Source organism: Magnolia sinica, chromosome 17 (genome assembly GCF_029962835.1).
Source record: "Magnolia sinica isolate HGM2019 chromosome 17, MsV1, whole genome shotgun sequence".
NCBI classification, from domain to species: Eukaryota; Viridiplantae; Streptophyta; class Magnoliopsida; order Magnoliales; family Magnoliaceae; genus Magnolia; species Magnolia sinica.
In genome coordinates, this window is record NC_080589.1 from 72,523,680 (window position 1) to 72,547,912 (window position 24,233).

The 24,233-nt window shown below is 42.4% G+C and overlaps 2 protein-coding genes across 5 annotated transcripts in view; both read left to right on the forward strand.

Moving 5' to 3' along the window:
- Positions 1-316: 316 nt before the first annotated feature.
- LOC131230837 (acyl-CoA-binding domain-containing protein 1-like) lies at positions 317-19,192 on the forward strand. The gene is made up of 6 exons (XM_058226845.1): positions 317-1,489; positions 3,352-3,457; positions 3,573-3,676; positions 9,502-9,593; positions 17,422-17,519; positions 18,689-19,192. The coding sequence occupies exons 1-6, from the start codon at positions 939-941 to the stop codon at positions 18,857-18,859; spliced, it is 1,122 nt and encodes a 373-aa protein (XP_058082828.1). The 5' UTR covers positions 317-938; the 3' UTR covers positions 18,860-19,192.
- A 2,837-nt stretch (positions 19,193-22,029) lies between these two features.
- Positions 22,030-24,233, forward strand: part of LOC131230352 (uncharacterized) — a 29,449-nt gene continuing 27,245 nt past the window's right edge. For 3 of the 4 annotated variants that reach the window (XM_058226232.1, XM_058226233.1, XM_058226234.1), the window contains exons 1-2: positions 22,030-22,147; positions 22,483-22,780. In XM_058226232.1, the coding sequence (XP_058082215.1) occupies positions 22,109-22,147; positions 22,483-22,780 (337 nt within the window). In that variant the 5' untranslated portion in view covers positions 22,030-22,108. Of the gene's footprint in view, positions 22,148-22,482; positions 22,781-24,233 lie in introns of those variants that run through there. The other variant, XM_058226235.1, reaches the window with a different exon arrangement.

Sequence of the window (24,233 nt, forward strand, 5' to 3'; positions counted from 1 at the left end):
ATCAACTTGATCCAAACTTCTTTGCCCCAATAAATTTTCAACGGTAAATGTTCAATTCACGCTGTTTCCAGTGGTGTGCTCCACTTGAAGATTGGATTACACTTCATTTTTGGGGTAGAGCCCTAAAATTATATGTTAAAAGACATGGACGGAGTGGATAAAATGTAAAAATGACATTGGGCCCACAGAGTTTTACTCAGTACGCAGTCCGCTTCCGTTTTGATCATAGACCATCTTAACATGTGGTCCCGCTGAGTCGACACGTTCTGGTGAACCCGAGTCGCGATACACACGCAGCGAACTCGCCCCCTTCGATCTCACCTTGAGCGAATCGCCCCAGCCTTCCTCAGAAAGACCCCGCTATCGACTTTCTGATTTTGTGGGAGCTGCTCTTCCCTTTCCTTCTGCTAAAATTTCTAGGGTTTCTCTTCTCCACTTCTCACTCCATCTCTCCGATATTCTGCTGCTTCTGCTCAATCTCTGAATTTTATTAGGGTTTTTTTTTTTCTTCCATCTCTGCAAATTTATAGTTATTTTCCTCTCTATCATTGCTTTTCTCTGCGGTCTTTGCTCCTTCTCCGCAATTTTCTAAGGCTTTTCTTCATTTCTGCGGATCTCTAGGGTTGTTGCTGCCCCTCTTCGATTTTCTAGTGTTTGTAGTCTCTGTTTCTGTTTCTTTTCAGCGATTTGCGTAATTTCTGCAAATTTTTGGATTTTGTCGCTCAAATCCTGGAAAATTTGTCCAACCGTGTTTGTTTTTTTTTTTGGATTTTTCGCTGAGGTTTTTCTCCACTCCTGCAAATTTCTAGGGTTTTCGCTCCATCTCTGTTTTTTTTCTTTTATAAGGTTATGCTCCATCTCTGAAATTTTCCATGCACAGTTATTAGCACTCCATTCTGCAAAAATTGGGTTATTGTGCTTTCTATATTCGTTTTTTCATGAAGCCGATCATGATGGGGGAGTGGCAGGAGCTTGCGCAGTCCGTATTCATAGGGCTCATTTTCTCGTTCCTTGTCGCAAAGCTAATCTCCATGGTTATCTCATTCAGAGACGAGAACCTTAGAATCGTACACGAAGACAATCTTCCAGTTGAATCCATCGAACCTGAATCAAAGTCATCCAATGTGGAAAGTATAACCGATTCTAAGCAGATTGTCGCTGACTCTGGAATCTCTAACAAAGGTAAATCTAGTCTTAGAGACGCAGATTCAGGCGTTGCTGAGAAGCAGAACATGGTGGGTGAGGGCCGTTTGGGCGAGTACGATGAGGACGATGAGGATGATGACGATGACTGGGAAGGGGTTGAGAGTACGGAGCTAGATGAGGCCTTTAGTGCTGCCTCTGCTTTTGTGGCTACTGCTGCTGCTGATCGTGAGAAAGTGTCTAACGATGTACAGTTGCAGCTTTATGGGTTTTATAAGATTGCCACTGAGGGCCCATGCACTGTCTCACAGCCCTCTGCTCTCAAGTTCTCAGCTCGTGCCAAGTGGTATGTCTCTGAGATGGCTATTTTTTTTAATATATATTTTCAGTGTTCAAATAAATTATTATAATGCCGTTTCAATGTGATTTTTATATGCATCAGTGGCTTGAGGGAAATTTGTTTTGCATGCTCATTGTTGTGAAAATCTGCTTAGAATATGCTGTGCAAATATGGTGGATTAGTTTTGCAATTAAGGACTGAAACCAATGAAGCGATAAAGTTGTTGAACAGATAAAGAAAACAATAATTAGCATGCGATACACTTTAACTTCTTTTTGTTGAAATATTATATATATATATATATATATATATATATATATATATATATATATATATATATATATATATATATATGAATTAGAGGAAAATAATGAAAGAACATGAAAAATACATATGAATAATGGATGCTTTGTTTATAAGATGAATAAGGCATATGCATATAATTGTATACAAACTTTCATGGAGGAATGGAGGGAATGTGGGTGATATAAAATACACACACACACGCGCACACACACACACTCACACTCACACTCACACTCACACGTGCGTGTGTCGTTGTAACAATTTTTTATTTCATTCATACCATCACTCTTACCAAAATGTAAGAAACTTCTTCTGTTGAGTGAAGATGGGCAGCATGATGGGCTGACCTATGCACGGACTGTTGTAGTGGCGTAGCAGGAGAAGAGTGAGAAGAGAGGAGAAGAAGAGAAGAAAGAGAAGGATGAGAGAGGAGGATGTGGGGAGAGGGGAGAAGGACATGTTCGGGTTTCATGTCCTCTCCCCCTCTTCTATTTAATACAAGAGGACTGGGCCCAGGTCCATAATGAGAGTTCCATTGTACAAACGAACTGGGCCTTGGTCCCTTTCATTCTCTAACAAAATCCAGTATGTGTTATCCAATATTTATTGTATTGGATGCGATTTAACCTATTTTGGATGGCAATCTGTTGGGAACCGAGCCCAGTAGGTGTATGGGGCTTGGTGAGAGACCTCAAATGTGAGACAGAGCTCCTTTTTTCTGGTCCATTTGAATTCATTGACTTCAACGAGGCCTGATGGGGCTTCATCGGTCAAAGCTTGGTTTGGGGTTGGGTTTTAGATGGTAGATTGGCAAAATATTTATAATCAGCTGACCCTCCCCGGGAAGACTTCAATTAGGCCCAAGAGGCAGGTAAACAAAGAAACAGCGTGAAAGCAGAAGGTGACCCTCTTGTCACTCTGCTCCGGGCATGCCAGAAAGAAAGAACCAACAATGACATATTGATATACAGGCCCACAGCTTATAGAAAAAGAAAAAGAAAATCTCCAGCAGAGGCTCACATTGACAACACTCACACAAAAAACTTTCAAAAACCACCTCAAATTTAGACTTCAAAATTCAAAATCACACCTAGGAATCTAAATCACATCTTTTCAGATTCGGAACCCAACCGATCATTGAAAGCACTGATTAAAAAAGATCAATAACAGTACCATTCCTTGAAAATTACAACAACAATATTCCCCAAAAATAAAGATCACTTCCTATCTCAATCCTATACACAGATTAAACCACAGGTTTTCCAGTTCTAGATCCTTTTATTCTATCAGATTTGAACTTCAATCCTTTTGTCTTACTGTACAACATGGGTTTTTGGATCTGAATTCATCAGAATATTCATCTTGATAGCGATGATGCCTTGCATGATTTGAACCTCTTTGAATTTGTCAACAAGCTTTAAGATCTTGATGTTTGTTCTTTCAAATTGCAAAGAAAGTTTTGCATGTCTGACATGCATTTATTTTGAATAAGCCTACTATGTTAGACCGCATTATTGCACAGCTAAGTAATAGAAGAGTCAAATTTTGGTGACATTTGCAAGGAATGCCTGGCAGAGATTGGGTGCTATGCCTCCTGAAGAAGCTATGCAGAAGTACATCATGATTGTCAATGAGCTATATCCTTCATGGGCAGCTGGCCTTGCTATTGTGAGTTTCCAGTCGTTTACCCGTCGTTCGTAGGTTCCTTTTTTTTATTGGTGGATTTTCTCACAAAACCCATAATTCTTCTCTGCACTGATCACAAAAACATGCCAATTCTCAGAAGAGCAAAGGAGGAGATAGCGGGGAACCTGCTTCAGCTGCTAAAGGACCAGTTGGACCAGTTTTCAGCACCTTTGTTCATGAGGAAGGCTCTGACAATGAGTTGTAAGGTTCTCAACACTTGTGGTATTTTTGGTGACTCGTCTCTTATTTTTATTTATTCAAGCATTAGATGCCAAAGATTTGTTGTAGTTGTATTAGTATAAAGACATCAAATAAGTGAGATTTTTGCATGTTGCCTATTCCTTTTGAAGATGATTATCATGGGTGTAAAAAACTGCATCTGTTGATGATGCCTTTTGAGTAAAATTCATTATCTTTCAAAAAAAAAAGAACAAGCATCTGTTGAATGACGTGGCTGTAACAAGTTGAAATCCTTACGAGCCTTTAGTTGGAATACATTTTGTATATGCCATACTTTTAATGAGTTAAAATTCTCATCTTTCGTTTGAGTACATGAGGATATTTGCTTGATTACATCTGTAAGGGAATGGAATGTCATCAATATTGGTTCATCAGTCACCATGAAAGTACAAGTAGAGCCAGATTAATAACGTATTGATGTCAGGAAAAATGCTTTGAAATTGCATTGCGTACAATAAATATCTAAGCCATCATTGGATAAAAATATTTGGATCCTACAATGGGTGCACAGTGAATGTTTCCCCCTCTGAAGTCAGCCAACCATATTTCCTTTTTGGCTATTTGATCTATCCGGGCCACACAAGCTGGCCGATAAAGATCGGGCCATCTAAGGGTTGTGAAATCAAGGAGGATTTAGTCTATCTGGCCATCTAGATTAAAGATTTGAATGACTTTGAGGGTCTATATTGATCGGATGGAAGATCAATGGCCCTTATGGGTGCTATGGAAAACATCAGTACTCTGGGGGATGTAAGTAACGTCCCCAAACCTTTTCAGTGTCACACTGGGTGACCTAGTGTCTATTCGAACTGTTCATTCATTCAGACCACTAGGAGCAAGCCATGGTGTCAAATCGTGCTAATTGAGTGATCCGAAGCTTTCGATCAATAGCATGAAGATAGACAATTAGGATTGATTGGAGAAACAAAATAGGTCCAAACATCATCTTGAAACATCGTACTAGCTAGATCCCACCATTTATTTCTTGTAATTCTAAAGTAAAACTTCTATTTTGATGATTCTAACCATGTGATTTATGGCTCATAAACAATGGATGGTTGTAACAAATGGCCCCATTCAAAAGGTTAGGATTATCTAATCGGTGTGATTCTTGCATCCATGGCTTGCTCCTAGTTGCATGAATGATAGGTCACCCCATTTGCCATTGAAAAGGTATGGGGACATTGCTAACGTCCCCACAAAGATGGGGGGCCATTAGCAAAACCCTATGCGTGTGTGCGTGTGAAGACTCTTTCCTAATGAGTTATGATGGAATAGAAAAGATATTCTTTTTGGGCTATAGCATGTAGTGCTTCCTTTGGCACATGTTGCCTACAGTAGAAGAGGAGCGGTAGTTTATTGTGAGTGTTATCATAGCAGCTAATAGGCTTGCCTCCCCATTGTTTTTTAATCTTTTCGTTCCATCCATGGAGAAATTCAATGGTCTAAGTTCTCAAGAAAAAAGGTACATATCCAAATTGATAATTCTCTTTATTTGATTTGGTTGCATCTCTTTGCCTTAGTATACTTGATATGCCATGCCCTCGCTTTTGAGTTACATTGATTGGACTACGTCAAGCCTTTAAATTGTAGATATTGGAATATCATATCATGTCACCACCAACAACATGGTAATGCATGGGTATTTTCACATTGGGCTTGAGTGAGGTGGCCTGTGGGATGCAGGGGCACTCTTGGGGTAGGCGGCCAGTGTGAGGCGGGTGTGATGTAGAGCGGGTTGCGGACAGTTTCATGGCCAAGATGGATTAGAAGAGGCCCGATCGCAAGCGGAAGTGATCCAGACCGTCAAGACCTCAAATCAGGCGTATCTCGCAATCCAGAATGAGTTATTCGGCGTACAATATATGATTTTGGGGTAGGACGAGCTACTTTAGCCACCCAACCCAGCTACATTGGGTTGCGCACGCTGAATTTGCGAAATACCATTAGATCGACGGTTGTTTCCCTATTTTAATCCCGTTTTTACTATAAATAGTAAGTTTTAGTTTGATTATAACTCTTCATCCGTTGGGCTTTAGGAGTTGCGCCCAATGTGAAAAGTGCTTAGAATAATTAGGAGAACAACGTGGTGAAGCCAAATAGGACACTTACTATTATTGACCGAAAACCTTGCGCACTAGTAGACATCACAACTGTCTATAAATAGTAAATTTACTATTTATAGTAAGTTGCGAATTCTAGGAGTTTTAGTTGTAGTTTGATTATGAAATTTCTTCCATTGCTTAGTATCCCTATTTAAAGGGTTTTGAATTCGTTTATTTTATCAATTAATCAAATTACGAATTTTATAGAAGTAATTTATATTTTTATTGCCTTTTCCTCGTGGATTCGAGAAGTCTCTGTGAGGAGTCCAGAGAAGCTCCGTGGATTTGGAGTAGTTATCCTTGACGAAGATGGTGATCGACCTCAACATGTTCATCCCCGCGTCAGGGTGGTTCATGGCGTGCGAGGCGGGCCCCACCCATGTGAAGCAGAACCCATGTAAAGTCGGACCCACGAAAGGGGTTCGGCCGAGGTCCTAACTCATGGGATGTGCGGCTTGGGTTATGAGATAAATAGATTAATTCACCATGCTCTATCAGTTCGAGCTTTTAGAGCAAGTGGTTAATTGTCCTGCATCAAAGTGGTATCAGCACCTAAAATAACCTTACAACTCAACATGCTTTCTAATGCAGGGGCATTTTCACACCAGGCTCGAGTGGGGTGGCCTGTGGGATGCAGGGGCACACTCGGGGTGGGCGACTCGTGTGAGGCGGGTGGCTTGTGTGAAGTAGAACCCATGTGAAGTGAGACCCATGAGGGGGGTTCGGTCGAGGTCCTAACCCATGGGATGTGGGGCCTGGGTTATGAGATAAAGGGATTAATTCTCCATGCTCTATTAGTTCTTGCTTTCAGAGCAAGTGGTTAATTGTCCTGCATCACATGGTCATGCCCCAAGCATTTGGGGTCAACTCTAAGATTCTAGTTTTGACAATGAATCTTATCTAAGGCCCTATCATTGATAACTTAACTAGCCTTCACATCCCTTCTCACAAACACAATCCAGGTGCTTTTAGATCGTCTATACGCTATACATGATAATGTTCCCCTCATTAGAGCCATCTACGGTTTTTATTGCACATGACGACCGGAGCATCTCAAATTGGCTGCTCCATCATTTATCTGTTATTGAGACTACTCCTAGGCTGCTTTGGATGGTCACATTTTTTATTCTCTCCTTCCTTTTCTCACTTAACCATCTCAGTATTCTCATGTCCGCATGCTGAATCTCCGCTTATTCCATTCATCACCCTGTCCCATGTAGTATGTTCGGTCAAATAGCCATCTTGTAAAAACCTCCTTTTGTAGGCATGCGGTGATGATATTCTTGATTAGAGCCATCTACGGTCTTTGTTGCACATGACGACTGGACCATCTCAAATTGGCTACTCCATCATTTATTTGTTATTGAGACTACTCCTAGGCTGCTTTGGATGGTCACATTCTTGATTCTATCCTTCCTTTTCCCACTCAAACATCTCAGTATTCTCATTTCTGCATGCTGAATCTCTGATTATTCCATTCAACACCCTGTCCCATGTAGTATATTTGGTCACATAGCCATCTTGTATGGGGTTAACGTTTTGGAGCAGGACTTATCTATTCTCGCTGATTCTTTGGGATGTTCTTATGATCAATTCCCAACATCGTTCGTTGGGTTACCACTCGCCATTGGTCCCCCCCGTTATTGATGTGGGACAAGGTAGTGGACAAATTTCATAAATCGCTAGCCACATGGAAATGCAGATACCTATCCATGGCGGGCAGACTCACCCTTATAATCCCTATATATTTCATGTCCCTCCTATCATGCCCACCTTCAGTCCTGCGTCGGATTGACAAGCTGAGAAGAGACTTTCTGTGGTGCGGGAAGGAAAATCAGAAGAAACTTCACCTTCTAGACTGGAAGGAGGTGTGCTGCCATTTTCAGGATGGAGGAGCGAGCATTAAAAGATTGAAGACCATGAATAGAGCCCTTTTGGGTAAATGGTCATGGAGGCTGGGTTCGGAGCCGGACGCCTTATATTGCAGTGTGATCAAAGGCAAATATGGGTTCTCTCCGGGGGGATGGTGGACAAAGGATTCCTTAGCCTACAGAGCGTCACACATTTGGAGAGGTATTCTTTGCTCTAAAAACATTGTGGTTGAGAACATGGGTTTCGATTTGGGGAACGATGCTGCGATTCGCTTTTGGGAAGACCACTGGCTGGGGGAGTCGAGTCTCAAGTACAGATTTCCGTCCATCTACCGTCTCGCCGTCAACAAGGACACTCCTGTCGCCAACGACTCAAGCATTGTTTGAAACATATCTTGTTGCAGGAATCTTTACGATTGGGAGATAAGCGACTACACCAATCTTCTCGATTGTCTTTCCAGAGCTTCCCCGAACCAGACGGTGCCTGATAGGATCATTTGGACCAGAGATAAATCTGGTCGATTCTCTGTCAAGTCTTTATATGCGCTTCTAACCCCTACCTCATCCCCTCGTTCCCGAGCCTCTCCTTTTATCTAGAAATACCCAATACCTCCCAAGTTCATCTGCTTTGCTTGGCTCGTGTTTAAGAATCGATCCTTACGATCGACAACTTGAAGAAAAAAGGAATGCAACTACCCAACATCTGCCTCTGCTGTATGGGAAACGAGGAATCTGTCGACCACCTGCTGGTTCACTGTCCTTTCATATCCCAGATTTGGGAGGACTTTTTGTCGAGATTCAGCGCATTCGATGCGTGTCGGGCTCTGCTTCTCACTTACTGGCTTACTGGAATGGATTTAAATTGGGCAAAAGCAAATCCAGGGTCTGGAAAATGGCTATCGTCGCTATCTGGTGGGCGGTGTGGAAGGAAAGAAATGAGAGATGCTTCAACAACTCTCAATCTTCGGCTTTAGTCGTGGGTTCCTGGGCGAAGAAATTACTCATCGAATGGGCTGCAAATGTCTCAGCGCTCAAGGGTTTTGATTTTCAGTTTTTAGGATTCTAGTTTCTTTTCTTTCCTTTCTTTCTGAGTTTTTCTTTTTTGCTTCTGCCATCTCGGTAGTCTTTGTTTTTTTTCTTTTCCTTTTTTATTTAATATAAGCCCGTTACTTCTTAAAAAAAATAAAATAGCCATCTTGTAAAAATTTCCTTTTGTAGGCACGCGGTGATGACACCACCCCATATTCTAGGGGCACATCTCCACTTCATTCACTTTGAAAACATCCTCTAAAGTCTCCCAAGCCTTTCAAATGATTGAGGTTGCCTTCCTCATCCTCATTAAGGCAACTTTTCCTTCCCCTATCTGATTTCTATGGTAATATACGCGCTCCTAGGGATTCAACCCCCAAGAACCGAGTCTGCTCTTCTATCTCCATACTGCATCATTTTTTTTTTGGAAGTTCCCATACTCCTTCATTCAACAACCTCTGAAAGTAGCCTCTGGGCAATTGAATCTTGGGGACTGCATGCTGGGAGCCCGCTGCACCAGTCGATTCTACCCAGGGGCATGAACTATCTCAAAGATAGTGACTACATCCGCGTCGCTTTAACATTGGCGGATGCTGGGGTTGTTTAATTTGGTTACAAAGTCATGCCGTGGATATCTTGTATCAATATACTAGCACTCTGGTTAATAAGGTCCTTTGGCAGCTTTGGCTGTTGAGAAATAATTATTAAAAATGAACGTTAGGATAACTTACAATTATTGTTTTTTCTTAACATTGTTGTTTTTTCGTTTTTTCTGGGGCAGGAAGATGGAAGCTATACATGCCTCTGCAAGAGAAGGAGAGATTGATAACTTACTAAAATATATAGAGGACGGCATTTCAGTGAACTTGAAAGGTATGTTGCTATTTAATCATTCAAACAGACTGCTTTTCCTTTAAAGTGTCATCAGGATTATAATTATTACAATTTCTCTTATGACTACACATTGTCGCTCATCAATTCCATTGTTTTTCCAAGTTCTTGATTTTTTTTGCTATGATACCTTCTACCTTGATAGGCCTGGAGATGTATCCGGAAGATGATATGGATATGTTTATGGGATACAGCTGTAATGTTATCATATCCTATTGGTTTCTTAACTCTATAGTCTATTCTTTGCTGTATGATGTGTAAACAGACTATGCGATAATAATAACATAAAAACGTGAGTACAATATGAAATATAAAGAGATAATACGTTTTCCTCTATATTTAGACTGTTTTTTAGCTCTTCAAATTTTTTAAAAATGATTTCATCTTTAAAATAGTATGAATAACAACACCATCCCATATGTTGCAAGGACAGACACCTTTTTTCTCTGTTATTTGAACGATAACTCAAAACTCTATTAAAGTCTGGAAAAGCGGACAAAGAGGCTGAGTAAATTTCGGCAGTCATGTCCGTGTCTGAATTAGTGTGTCGATTTATTAATTTTCTAAGCTATGAATACCAGGTAACATCTGATATTGGGAGTTGGAAATCACCTAAGACAGTGTTCTCTGGCTGTTCTAGTGTCTCATGCTTTTTGTTCTGTTGTCTAAGCTTCTAGCTGTCAAACTTGTTATCCTTTCTCAAACCTGAGCCAAACTCTTTCATCATAGACTATTTCTTGCCACTGCTTCCTTGTATTTCTTGCTCTTTCTGTCAATAAAGTTTGGTCCTGTCCAAAACATATGCTCTCTCTCTTTCCTCTTATATTCTCCAAAGCTCTCCTCTTTATTCTACATGGTATTAGGGCTTGCTAACTGACTGAAGATTTAGAGGAAATTTGGGGACACATGACAGATGATAATGAGAGAGGAGCTCGGATGAACAGTACCCACTCCATGTATGTTGGAACACCGCGCGCCCCCCCCCCCCCCACCCCTCTTCTCCAAAGCTCTCTTCTCTTTCTTCTTTCTAATCGTCATATTCTACATGGTGGTATTGGAGCTTCCTAACTAACAGAAGATTAAGAGAAAATATAAGCATATAGATGATAGATGATAATGAGAGAGAATGGCTTGGATGAACGGTACCCATTCCATTTACTTTGGACTGGATACCATCTGGCAAGGTGACAAATGAATTGGTCAATGTTGTACTAATGGAAGAAAAAGCAATAGAGTAACTTGTCATATGGTCTGATGCTCTAGAGTTGATGACCCATGAAGAAGAACACTTGGATACTAAACAAGCCATACCTGAGGTCACGAACATGGTTGCAGGGGCAGAAATCGCAAGAGTGGGTTGTTTCTACAGGTTTTTCAACTTTGAATACTCTTCTTGTGTACATGTAACCATCTCTTCATATGTACCTGGCAGTTTTCCTATAGAAGTGGAACTAACTGGTTGAGACCCATTGACTCCAATATGAGATGTTCGTTTTGCCCATGCTGGTTTTCCATGAAGATCTTGACACATCTTAAATGAATGGTTCGTTAGACCGCCATGTGTGCACTTCCGAGGTCTATGATCTCTACCACCTCCTACTTGACCATGGCCTCCTTGATTACCTCTAGCACTATGACCACCACCACTACCTCGTCCAAAGAAAGATGCGAGAGTGGAGTTGTTATTGGTTTCGCTGGTAGACCCTAGAGATACACGTTGGGGACATGCATAAACCTTATTCATGGATAACACCTCTTTACTACCTAAAATCTATGCACGAACTGGTTCATACTCATGTTTTACCTAAATAAAATTTAGCTACCCAAAACTCTTCACCTTGCTGACGTTGTTTGTCCAAATCTGTAATGAGAGGTTGATAAACATTTAGTTTCTCCCACATTCCTTTAAGTTTTGAGTAATATTCTCATAGGATTCTATCCCCCCGTTGAATTCCAAATATCTCTTCGTATAGTTGGAATGCACAACATATTTTTTTGCCAGATGAATACATCTCCTTCAATGGACACGTTGGTAGGCCGTTGGCTTATCTATGGAAAAGAAATCGGCAGAAACTATTCAGAAGAAGAAGTGGATCAGAGACGCGATTGGACACGTTGGTAGCGCCGTTGGCTTATCTTTCGGGGACTGCCCCGAGGACTATATCGCGCTATTCCAATGTGTGGAATCTCGTGGTAGACCTCTGTTCGCCTCCAAATCCCCCAAGCCTCGTCTGTCTAAATCTTATAGCAATAGAGAATTACAGCGTCTTACCTCCTTTATGGGCCTAGTTTTGGATCCTATCAATGTTGCGGACTGGCACGGTTCTGGTGACAGTATGGTTCCCCAATGAAGATCATCTCTTGGAACGTCAGAGGGGTGGGTTCGAAATAGAAAAAGAGATTGATTAATGACTCCTGTAGTTCCCGTAACCCCAATATGTTCTGTATCCAGGAAACAAAAATCCGGAATTTTAGTGACGGGATTATGAGTTCTCTGTGAAAGGCTTTAGATGTCAAGTGGGTTACGTTGGATGCTATAGGAAGTGCTGGTGGTATCATGATTGCGTGGAGATCCTCCAAATGGAAGTTGGTGGATCATTGATCTGGGTCTTTCTCAGTTTTAGTTATTCTTCTCGACATCTCTTCTAATCAGAAGCGTCTCATTTCTTCAGTTTATGGTCCCACTCTTGACACTATAAGGGCAGATTTCTAGTCCGAGCTGAGCTCATCTAGGTTGAAAATTTCGAGCCCTTGCTGCTTAGCTGGTGACTTCAACATCACCAGATATGCTAAAGAAAAATCTCGTGGCAGAAATGTGTCTCCTGCGATGTGCTCCTTCTCCAGCTGGATCGATGATCACGAGCTTGTTAATCTCCCTCTTCTTGGTTCCAGGTTTACTTGGTCCAATTGCAGAATGAATCCCTACCATTCTAGATTAGACAGATTCCTACTCTCCTCGGACTGGCTGGAAGGATCCCCCCTGTCACTCAGATTGCCCTCCCAAGATCAACTTCTGATCACAGCCCGGTTATGTTGTCTTTTGATGATTATAATTGGGGCCCGAACCCTTTAGATTCGAATCCTCCTGGTTAAATTCTAATGTTTTTTTTTTTTCCAGTTGGTTTCAAATTGGTGGGGTAGCTTTCAGGTTGCAGGTTTCGCAAGCTATAGACTTTGCAGTAAATTCAGAATGCTGAAGGACAAACTCAGACAGTGGAATCAGGAAGTGTTTTCTAAGAGGGACTCTGAAACGGACTCGATTAAGGCAGAGTTGCAGGCGATCGATGTTAGAGCTGAAGACGGTCTCATGTCATCAGAGATCCTTTCCAAAAGAATCCAGCTTATTCAGTCTCTGTTAGCCAGGGTTCTTGATAATGAAATAGCCTGGAAACAAAGATCCTGCGCCAAGTGGCTTAAAGAGGGGGATAAAAACTCCAAATTCTTTCATTCCATAGCCAGTATGCACGTTAGGAGCAACAGAATCAGCAACATCTCCGTAAATGGGCGCCGTATCGAAGACAGATGAAATCGCAGAGGAAGCGATAGCTTACTTCAGCTCTTTGCTTAGTGCAGATCGTTGGGCTAGACCGGGTTTGGACCACCTTTAAATGGATTGCCTGCTCCTTGAAGACGCTGATGCATTAGAAGCTCCGTTTTCCATGGAAGAAGTGAGATTGGCCTTGAATTCCTTAGGTAGAGATAAGGCTCCGGGCCCTGATGGCTTCCCTATTTGCTTTTTCATCTTCTTCTGGGAGGTCATCAAAGATGATATTATGCTCTTCTTCAAAGAGTTTCATGATAGAGGTAAATTATCCAAAGGCCTGGGGTCATCCTTCATTGCGCTTATCCCTAAAGTCCCGGGTGCAAGCTCTTTCTCAGATTTCAGACCTATAAGTCTGATTGGGGGCCCCTACAAAATTTTGGCTAAAGTCATGGCCTCCCGTTTGAAGACTATCATTGGAAAGATCATCTCCAGCCACCAGAGCGCGTTCATTCCAGGGAGACAGATCATCGACTGTGCGCTAATTGCTAACAAACATCTGGATTCCAGTCATAAAGATGGGTCGAAATCTGTCTTCTGCAAGCTTGATATTGAAAAAGCCTATGACCATGTGGATTTGAAATTTCTTCAATACACGATGAGGCGTATGGGCTTTGGAGACAAACGACGTAAGTGGATTGGAGAGTGTTTAGGGTTGGCCCATTTCTCCATCTTCCTTAATGGGACCTTGAAAGGCTTTTTTCAAGAGTTCTAGAGGCATTTGTCAGGGGGATCCACTGTCCCTTTTCCTCTTATTGTTGGAGAAGCTCTTTCCAGAATGATCTAGGTAGGTCAAGAGGCAGGCATCCTATGCGACATCAGAATGAGTGGTTTGTCATCGCCGATCTCCCATATCCAATACGTAGACGACACTTTGATTTTCAGCAAAGCTGATCTGGTCAAGGTCGATAACGTTCGCACCACGATCCGTTGTTTTGAGGCAGTGTCGGGTTTAAGGATCAATCTGACTAAATCTAAGATGTTTGGAGTAAATCTGAAGGAAGAAGAGGTTGGTAACTTTGCTAATTTGTTTGGGTGCTCCTCCGTCTCACTACCGGTTTCCTTTGCTGGTCTTCTGTTATGTCTGGGTTCGCCTCCAAAATCCCTTTGGGATAAGGTCATCAACAGGTTCGAAAGATACCTGGCCAGATGGAAATGTAGATATCTGTCCTTTGGAGGCCGCATTACTCTTATAAAGGCAACCCTTTCCAACCTGCCGGTCTACTTCATGTCCCTTCTAAAATGCCCTGCAGTTGTTCTAACTAAACTTGAAAAACTTAGACGAGATTTCCTTTGGAATGGCAAGGAAGATATAAAGAAGTTCTAACTTGTCCAATGGCTTCAAGTTTGCAAGTGGACCAATCATGGTGGAGCAAGGATTAAAGACCTTAAGAGGATGAATAGAGCCCTCCTAGGGAAATGGATTTGGAGACTTGGCACCGAGGATGATAGTCTTTGGAATAAGATTATCAAAGGTAAATATGGTAGGTCGATCGGTGGGTGGTGGACCAAGGATTCTTCTAGATATAGGGCCTCTGCCCTTTGGAAGGGGATCCTTTCTTTGAAGAATGATGTGCTCCCGGGCATCGGTTTCAGCCTAGGTAATGGAGCCAAGATTCGGTTTTGGGAAGATTTATGGGTGGGTGAAGCTCCTCTGAAAATCGTCTTCCCAAACATCTTCCGTCTCGCCCCCCACCCCGCTATTCATGTCGCCGACTGTTTCTCTATCTTGGACAATAAGCTTGAGTGGAAAGTGGATTGTAGGAGGAATCTCCGGGATTGGGAAGTCTAAGAATTCATGGGTCTTCTTGAGCACATATATAGGAGTACGCCAAACATCCACAGCCCAGACAAATTAATTTGGAAGGCGGATAAATCCAGCAGTTTCTCAGTCAAATCATTCTACTATCAGTTGGGCCATGGGATGATTCCCCTTAAGGATCATCCTCCCTTCAAATTCTGGAAATACTTGGTCCCCCCTAAATACGCAGCTTTCGCCTGGCTGGTGGGGACCAAGAGGATTCTCACGGTGGATAATCTGAGAAAAAGGGGCATGCCTATTGTCAATATCTGTCTCTGCTGCATGAAGAACGAAGAATCTATCGACCATCTGTTGCTTTTCTGCCCGTTTATCTCTTCGATCTGGTTAGAATTTCTCAATTGTTTCAATTTGAAGTGGTGTTTTCCTGGTTCGGTCAGTCTCCTTCTCAAAGCTTGGCATGGGATTAGTCTGGGCAAGCATAAGATGCGGCTTTGGCGTATGGCAATCATTGCCATCTGGTGGTCGGTTTGGGAAGAAAGAAACAATAGATGTTTCAGGGACATCTCAAACTCGGAAACAGTTATCGCCAGCAAGGCTAAGTGTCTTTTGATCGAATGGGCTGTTTATGTAGTAGGCCTTAAGGATGTAGATTTTCTTTTTCTTGGAGTCTAGCTGTTGATTGCCTTCTCGGTGATCTCCATTTTCTCCCCTGCTTTGTATCCCTTTCTCCTTTTTATATATATCCAGTGACTTTTTTTTTAAAAAAAAAACTCCCGCAATGCATACTATATTTCTGTCGTAATATCCGATTACGTTTTCACTTATCGATGATTCCATATTATTCGACAACTAGGTCATAATGTGAGCGTTATCCTGGATACATTGATTATATGTACTAGCACTCTCATTTGGTTCTCCATGGTTAAATAATTTAATTTGCCTTTGGCTATTAAAAACACTTAAATTGACTTAGGACTGCTATAGCTATTTTTTAAAACCCCGCCCCCCCCCCCCCGCCCCCCCCCCCCAAAAAAAAAAAAAAAAACAAATGAATCCAGGTGTTTTCTCCATATATACCTTTTGTATGAGATCACCATGCAAAAAAAGGCATTTTAAACATCTAGTTGGAAGAGGGGCCAAGCATGACTAACAACCATAGAGAGAATAACACGAATTGAATTCAACTTGCCAAGTGGAGAGAATGTTTCAATATAATAAACATCAAGTGTTTGAGTATATCCTTTAGCAAACAAGCGACCCTTTAACCATTCCATCGTACTGTCGGGTTGTTTTGGAATGAGAAAAGAGAAGGTATTACCTATCATAAAACCTGTCTCTACCTTCTCTTTTCTCATTCCATCAAGTGCAATCAAGTACCCATCATAAAACCTAGTGTATTCTATGTTGGTTTGTGCAAAAATCAACGGTTCCTAATGGAAGTACTCTCTCTCTCTCTCTCTCTCTCTCTGTCTCTCTCTCTCTTCCCCTTTCCTCTTTTCTTCCCCAAAGCTTTCCTCTTTCACCTTTCTAATCTTCAAATTCTATAGAGTTCATCTCATTTTAGCTAACAATAATTGTGTATTAGGAATCTTGATCTCCAATATATAATGAGTTCATCTTAACTCTAATTATGTATTAGAGATCAAGATCTCTAATACATAATTACTAAACTAAAATGAAATCAACTCATTTTTAGGCGTTTACAAAACATGCCCTAACATTTTACTAATAGAAAATTGTGGCAAACCCTTTCCCTTGTTTTCACGTCATCATCTGTTTTCTGTCTTTATGAAAGAGAGAATGCTACTTGCAAACTCTGACCACAAGCACTCCATATATACCAAATCGATGTGGCACACGTGTGTGAGACCCACATAATTCATCAAGTAGGCACCATTGGCAAGTGTGCCATGGGCCAAAAATCATGCCCACACTCTTCAGGTTTGCTGCATGTGCATGAAAGAAATGGATGGATGGACAAAATGATAACCAAACCAATGTTCAAAATTAATGCACACACGTGGCCCGCCTACCAAGATAACTGGTTTGATTTTTAGCTAGTTACATTGACTGTCGGATTCCTAATAAAATGCATGGTTTTACACTCATGACACATCAGCACATGTCATGATCTTGTGTTCGGTGTGTCTCAAGCAAGGATCATAGTGACAGATATCATTCTCAGCAATTTCTTGGCCACCTGGAAATTTCTTGTCTCAAATTTTGAGGTTTTCACATACAAATTCCTTTGTCTTTACTATTTTTTTGAGTTAATATCATGTGTAATCTGTTAAAATCTGCCAAGATTTTGAAAATATCACAATCGCGTAGTATCACAATATTATGTTGGGATTTTCAAAATCTTGGCGATATATGTCACTAGCAAGCGTGCTGTTTGAAAGCATATCCTTAAGGAAAATGCCTCCAATTGGAGGGGCTTTGTTCCCCTTGGGAATCTGTACTTTCCATTAACTGATGTGCTTCTGTCTACGGTAATTGTACTGCAGACAGTGAGGGAAGGACTCCATTGCATTGGGCTGTAGATCGTGGCCACCAGAATGTTGTGGAGTGGCTCGTTAGCAGAAATGCGGATGTGAATGCTCAGGTAAGGCTGCATTTATAAATCACTATATTTGTATAGATTGGCATGGCCATTGTGCTCAATTTAGCTACTCTTTGCCTCAGTGTGTTCCATCGCCATTTGGAGCTGGTCTGATGGACTTTGTCCATTCTGCTCAATTACTGTGGCGATTCCACACTTCCCATGCAAAATGCAACTTCAAATTTGAACTCTTGCATTTAAGTTGGTTGCATCCTTTTTCTGAAATGGATAAAAAATTCAGTTGATTTTCTAGACTTTCCATCTCAGCTGGTCTGATCCTATCATGAAGTACTGTTACCTTTGTAGCTGTGCCAAGACTGCCGTGTAGGCATTCGCTTGAAAAGTTACATGTATATGCTGTTAGGTCATAGGTGTTATCATCCAGTGTTTGACGTTCATTGGTCAAAAGTTGGAATCCGATCATGATTCAACCATAGATGGCTGGAGCCTTCCATCTACTCAGAACTGTGTGGATTAGAAAACTGATCTTGTACGCTGTGGGCTCCACCATTTGTTTGCCATCAATTAATCATTTGACGGGGATCGTTGTACTGTACACCCTTATCTGGCTTATGCATCATAGAGGAATTATAAGGCACTGATGTATCGGGATTTGGAGAGTTACTCGTAATCAGATGCACCCAGTCTGAAGATGTGTGGCCCATGGTTCAGTGACGAGATCACTAATTTGAAGGGCCCCGCTGTGTGAGATGTCATGGAAATCCTTCAGATTGGACGATTCTAACCCCTCGATCAGTGAATTATACAAAAAAAAGGGGCCTGGAAGAAAGGCCAAATGATTGGATGTTTAGGAGCCACCAATCTGGAAGAGTTTTGTGTCCCTATCCATTGCAGCCAATCAGAGCAATGATCTGGATCACCTAACGGTGGGCCCAATTCTACGGGCTGGACACATAATGTCAGTATTCCATTATGATGCATGGCACCCAATGACTCCTTAACACTATATATTGGATTGATCATCTTTTTTAAGCACCATAAATATATATGTTCTTGTGTGGTTAACAGTATTCTTTAAAAAAAACCCTATCTGCAAAGAAAAATTGCCAAAAGAAAGAAAAAAACACAGTCGAGATTTTAACCAGCGATTTCTTTCCATGTATTTTTTAATTATTAGTTATTAATTATTGCTAATTTTCCACTTAAACCAGGATAATGATGGCCAAACTCCGCTGCATTATGCTGTTTTGTGCGAGAGAGAAGCCATTGCTGAATTCCTCATTAAGCAAAATGCTGACCGGGATTTAAAGGACAAAGACGGTGAGTCCCCATCCGATATCTGTGACTTGGCGGCCTGGAAGTGGATGCGGCCCGATAATTGATCACTCTCTTCTTTTCTCCTTTAGGAATGAAATCTTATGAAGCCCACCCATCACATATGTATATATTTTAAATTCCTCCAATAGGCCCGCACTGCACCCATTTACCCATATAGGCTTACCACATCCCCAACTGATAGCTGTGTTTTCTCTCTCCATCCTAAGACCCCCATCTCTATCTATGGAGAGGACACTAAAAGCAGCCGAGAATTTTGAGGACTTAAAAGTTTATTGGGGAAACCTCTTTTCAGCAGGCAGATGTTTTCTTAATTTATTGTGCTGGCCTGCCACCGGTTTTTCTGTTGTGCAATTTAGATTTGTTGTTGTGTTGTGTCCCACCATGCTCCAGTTTGGAAGATCCCTGCTACCGATCTTGCAGCTTTCTTCAGTTGATTGGGGACTATCATCCTATTTTCCACCTTTCTGTAGCCCACTAAAGGTTAAGATTGTCCCAGCGAGAAGGTTTGGGAAGAACAGGATTACATACATGATCATGGTCGCCACTTTTGAAAACTGGAAACCTGCTAGTACTCGCTGATATATTTGCTTTCCTTTATCCTGATGGGATATACCATATGAACAGTTTGGATTCAAGGTTTCAATGTTGGGCGGTACTCTTTCCTGTTGCGTGGCCCACTTGAGTTTTAGATCTGCCTCATTTTTGGGCTTATGTTCGGGTGAAACTGATGGATATCACGCAGGTCACGGTGGGCCCTGCCCTGCTATAGGGCATAGGGGTAACAGGAAATTTGCGTCTCCCTCCTCCTTGGTGAACGTCGGTTTCATAGATTCTGTTTCACAGGATTCTTCATTTGATAAGATGATCCTCACAATTTGACCAGGGGCCTGTAATGGATGATCAAAAAAAAAAAAAAGAAGAGAAAAATAAGTGTCTGCATTCAACTGGAAAAGTTGAAAGGATTATGGCTAGGATCTCCCTGTAAAAGGGGGTGGGGTTTGGGGTGGACCCATACAGCAGCGCAAGCATCCATTAGCCAACCATGGCAAGGCGGTCCGAGATCTCAATCAGTGCTTCTATTTCAACTTTTCTGAAGTCTTTGACCTCCCAAGTGGATGGTTAGGTTTGAATGAGACGGCTAAGATTGTCTTGTTGTCATGTTTGCTCCATCCATAATGGATCAGAAATATTTGAACGGACTGGATCAAGGTGTTTGGCTCCTCATGGGGCTGTCCAAAATTAACCGTTTGTATGAGAAGCATGATCATGCCAGCATTAGATGTATGCATGAGTATGGGGCATCGCACTCTGGCAGGGGAAGAAAATGGAGCCTACCCAGACGCTACTTAGCTGTCACAAAGGAACCAGGCCCCACACGTTGATGTATACATTGTATATTTACACCGTCGTGCCAGCTTACTATAGAGCATGGTCCCAAAAATGAAGTAGATTCAAATTTCAGGTGGACCACACCACAGAAACCAGTGTTTATTTAATGCCCACACAGACCTGAACGAAGGGAAAACACAAATATAAGCTTTTGATCCATAACTTTTGAAGCCTACAGAAGTCTTTAGTGATCAATAACTACTATTTCCGGTGGTGTGGTCCACTTGAAACTTTTATCTACTACGTTTTGGAGACCTGACTCTAAAGTAAGCTGGCAAAACAGATGGACGGTGTGGTTAAACAATGCATACATCAAGGTGGGCCTACTTCCCACCCACATAATTGGTTCAGTCAAGTTGGGATTATATATTCCTTTTCATTGGTAGCTTATGACCCAAAATGAAATATAAAAAAATAGGTGAGGCCGGGGCCCTCGATCGGCTAGTTAGGTTTTTGTGCTCAGCTAGGCCTGACCCATATATAAGTGGGTTCTGTGGTTTGGACGGTTCAACTTTTAACATGCCCATGCGTGTAATCGCTGTGCACATGGCACCTTGGATTGCCCTGAAAACATCTTGCCCCTTGCCCAACCAAGCGATGAACGGCCATCGTTCATCCAGAAATTCCATGGGTGAATGTCACCGTTGGAGATCCATCCGTCCGTACATGGTGAGTTAGAAACAGCGGTGTACTGTCAGGTTCTATACTCGATGTTAGACCTAAAGCCAACAATAATCTAAGTCGACAACTCAGATGGGCCACACCATGCGAAGCAATGGAGATGGGATGTCAGCCACAGGTTTTTGTGTGTGGCCACCGTGGTATGTATCGAACCCGTTAATCAGGTGTAACTCACCTATTTGCATTGGGACGACAATCCTATTTGGGTAGGACGCTCATTGGTTCACTTGAGCGTTGGATTTTCTTTATTTTTGGGCTCATAACATTAAAATGGTGAGAGAGAAAGGAATGGACAGTAAACAGATACATAAACCCCCACACAGATGGACGCGGATTGCGTCATACCCCCACCCGTCTCCAGATGGGAACGGGCAGGAGCTTTGAGTGGCCACCGTGATGTATGGGTCTTATCCACACCGTCCATCCATTTTTTCTTATCATTTTAGGGAATAAGCCCAAAAATGAGGCAGATCCAAGGCTAAAGTTGATCACACCAGAGGAAGCAGCCGTGATAATGATGATTCTCACCAATGAAACTTTTCCAGGGACCAACGTGATGTTTATTTGCCATCCAACCTATTCATAAAGTTACATAGACTTGGATGAAGAGAAAACACCAATATCAGCTCCATACAAAACTTCTGAGGCCTCCAAGAAGTTTTCAACGGTAAGAGTTTAGTCTCCATCGTGTAGTCCACTTGAACCTTGGATGTACCTAAATTTTTGGTTTATACCCTAAAATGATAAGAAAAAAATGAATGGACGGTGTGGATAAGATCTATTAATCACGGTGGCCACTCAAAGCTCCTGCCCGTTCCCAGCTGGAGACGGGCACGGGTCGGACCCTGGGACGGCAGGGGTAGGACGCAAACCGCGTTCCACACGGATCTGGCCGTTCCTTGCTAGAGACGGGCGGGAGCCGGACGCAATTCGCTTCCGTACGAGTGGGAATTCGGAAATAATAACGTTCAATTTTCGGGTCGGGTCTTCCCCTGGCCCAATCAATATTCGGGATCGGGTCCGACTCAAACCCGGCCCATTGCCACCCCTAGACCCCCTGCTGCTCTCTCTGTCCCTTCTGTTCTACTCAGTTCGTAAGCAGGCGGAAAAGAGCAGAGCCTCCTTTTATCTTCTCTCTTCTCTGAACATTATAAGTGCGCAGGATAAGAACCTGTCCCTCCATGCGCATCTAATCCACCTCCACCAACACCACATACGCATCCATGGCTCCCGTCCTCCCTTTATCCAGTCATCATCCCAAGGTACGCTTCCCACCCATTGTTTTTTCCGTAGAGGTGGGGCCCACTTCCAGATCATCCAAACCGTTGGTACAGTTCGCCCTGCTCTGGATGCTTCCTGCACCCAACAGTCCCCCAAACTGGGAGATCCTGACCGCAGAATCTTTGCCCCCCCTCCAATTTTTGGTTGAACGTTGACTTCTGATTACCGTCTATTTGATTGCCACAAGGGTTAGGATTCTCCCATCTAGCTTGGTAGGGCCTACAATATCAACCGTTTGGATGATTGAATCATGGGCCCCACTCGTGGGCCCAGCATTGCATGATGCCTCTCTGCTCTTCGCTTCTGCCCTTTTCAGTTTGGACTCCGAAACGGCGCCTTCCTCCCTTCCTGCTCGTGCTATCTTGCGCACAGGATTTTCCTCCACCCACCAGATGTGGAATCCGTCGCCTGGAGGAGGAGAAGATTGTCCTCTGGACTTAGACGCTTAGTTCCCATTGCTGCTGCGGCATCGGTGCCTGGGCGCGACGGGAGTTCGAGCCGGGGCTCACAGGCTCGGAGAGCCTACCGGCAGTCCCAAGCGCTGCCCAGTAGCCCCGCGAAGCAGCTCATCTCAGTTGCTGCACCGGCTGGCGTGTTCTTGGCTGTGACTTTTGGTATGTTTCATATGCTTTGAATTAATCACATCACTGCTTGGAGTCCTGGTGCTTGTATTTTTTTGAAATGGTGTCTGGTTGCAGGCTTCCATCTGTTACTAAGGTCATGCCTGCCGATGTGGCAGGAATATGTGAGATCTAGGCCGTTCATCAGGTGGGTCGCACTTTGATCATGCAATGGCCCAAAAATCAGGTTAAACAACTCATTGGTAGGCAGTCACATTTCGCCCTTAATAGTACACTTTTTGTTTTTTTGCATATAAGAGTGGCCCACCAGATGAGTGGACTGATATTTGGGTAGGGGCATGCTAACATTGCTTCCTAGCTAATGAACGGACATAGGGCATAGATACTGCATGTCGAGTGCGGCCTGTCCATTTATTTGCACATACTTTTAAGACTCATCAGCTGTCTTAAAAACCTGAATTCTTGAACATTTTCAGTTAATTGCTTCTGTACACATGCAAATTGTTTCCTACAATTGTTATGAAGTTTTGGATTTTGTCAGTGGGGATTGGATTGCATGCAAACTTTTCTTTTTAGGAATTTCTTTTCATTCATTCAAAGAATCGGTTTCCATTTAAATCTCCGTCACATCATCATAGTTGTTGTCACATAGCCTTGTCCCGGCTGTTTGGTGTCAGCTTCATGAATCTTGTTTCGCCAGTCAATCCTGTCTAGGGCCCTAAACCTGGTAATTTGAACAAGATTTCTTATACATTATCACCACCATAGCCCAAGTCCTTTTAGGTCTCCCTCTTATTCTCTTTTTAGGCCCTCAACCCTAGTCAATGTCCTCCTCATTATAGTCGTCTCTAGTCTTTATCTTCAATTTGATCTCCACTATTTTATCTTTGTGGCCCTAAATCTCTGCTCGGTTGATCGATCTGTGATGTTCCGAGTGGCCAAAAGCATCTATCAAGCAATACCATGCTCCAACCTAGGATTGTTAGTGAGGCACATTATCATTATTATTATTTTTTGAAAAGTAACACCAATTTATTAAAAAACCGCCAAGCAAGGCTACGACAGGGAGAATTACAACCCAAACACAGAATATAGATTATAAATGTCCATGATTTTATAATCCTACTAGTGTCACAGAAGCAACCCCAAACCGCCCCCCCCGCGGGCGCGATCGCAATGCACCACAACAAGCTGTGCAACTAGTGTCACAGAGGGATGAATTGTCTATATGAATTCCACAATCTCCATAAACAATCATACCGACAAAAAGGAGAGAGCAGTAGATTATTTGGGCTGAAAATTCAACTTGGACTTGGCATGTTAGTGTTGTTTGGTAATCACATATCAGTGGGCCCTCTGCTATTCCCTGCAGAGAACTACTTGTGGATGTCTTCCAACTTTTGGTCATATGTACATGTGCCTCATAGCCAATTTGGAAGCTTGTGTTTCCATGCTCAGCGGGCTCGTCTGGCTGCATGCTCTGTAC

What these genes read in the sequence shown, in the direction of transcription:
- LOC131230837 (XM_058226845.1), top strand. Translation starts at nt 939, where the DNA reads ATGAAGCCGATCATGATGGGGGAGTGGCAGGAGCTTGCGCAGTCCGTA. An exon ending in TTCTCAGCTCGTGCCAAGTG is followed by an intron (nt 1,490 to 3,351) that starts GTATGTCTCTGA and finishes GACATTTGCAAG; the next exon opens with GAATGCCTGGCAGAGATTGG. An exon ending in ATGCGGATGTGAATGCTCAG is followed by an intron (nt 17,520 to 18,688) that starts GTAAGGCTGCAT and finishes CACTTAAACCAG; the next exon opens with GATAATGATGGCCAAACTCC.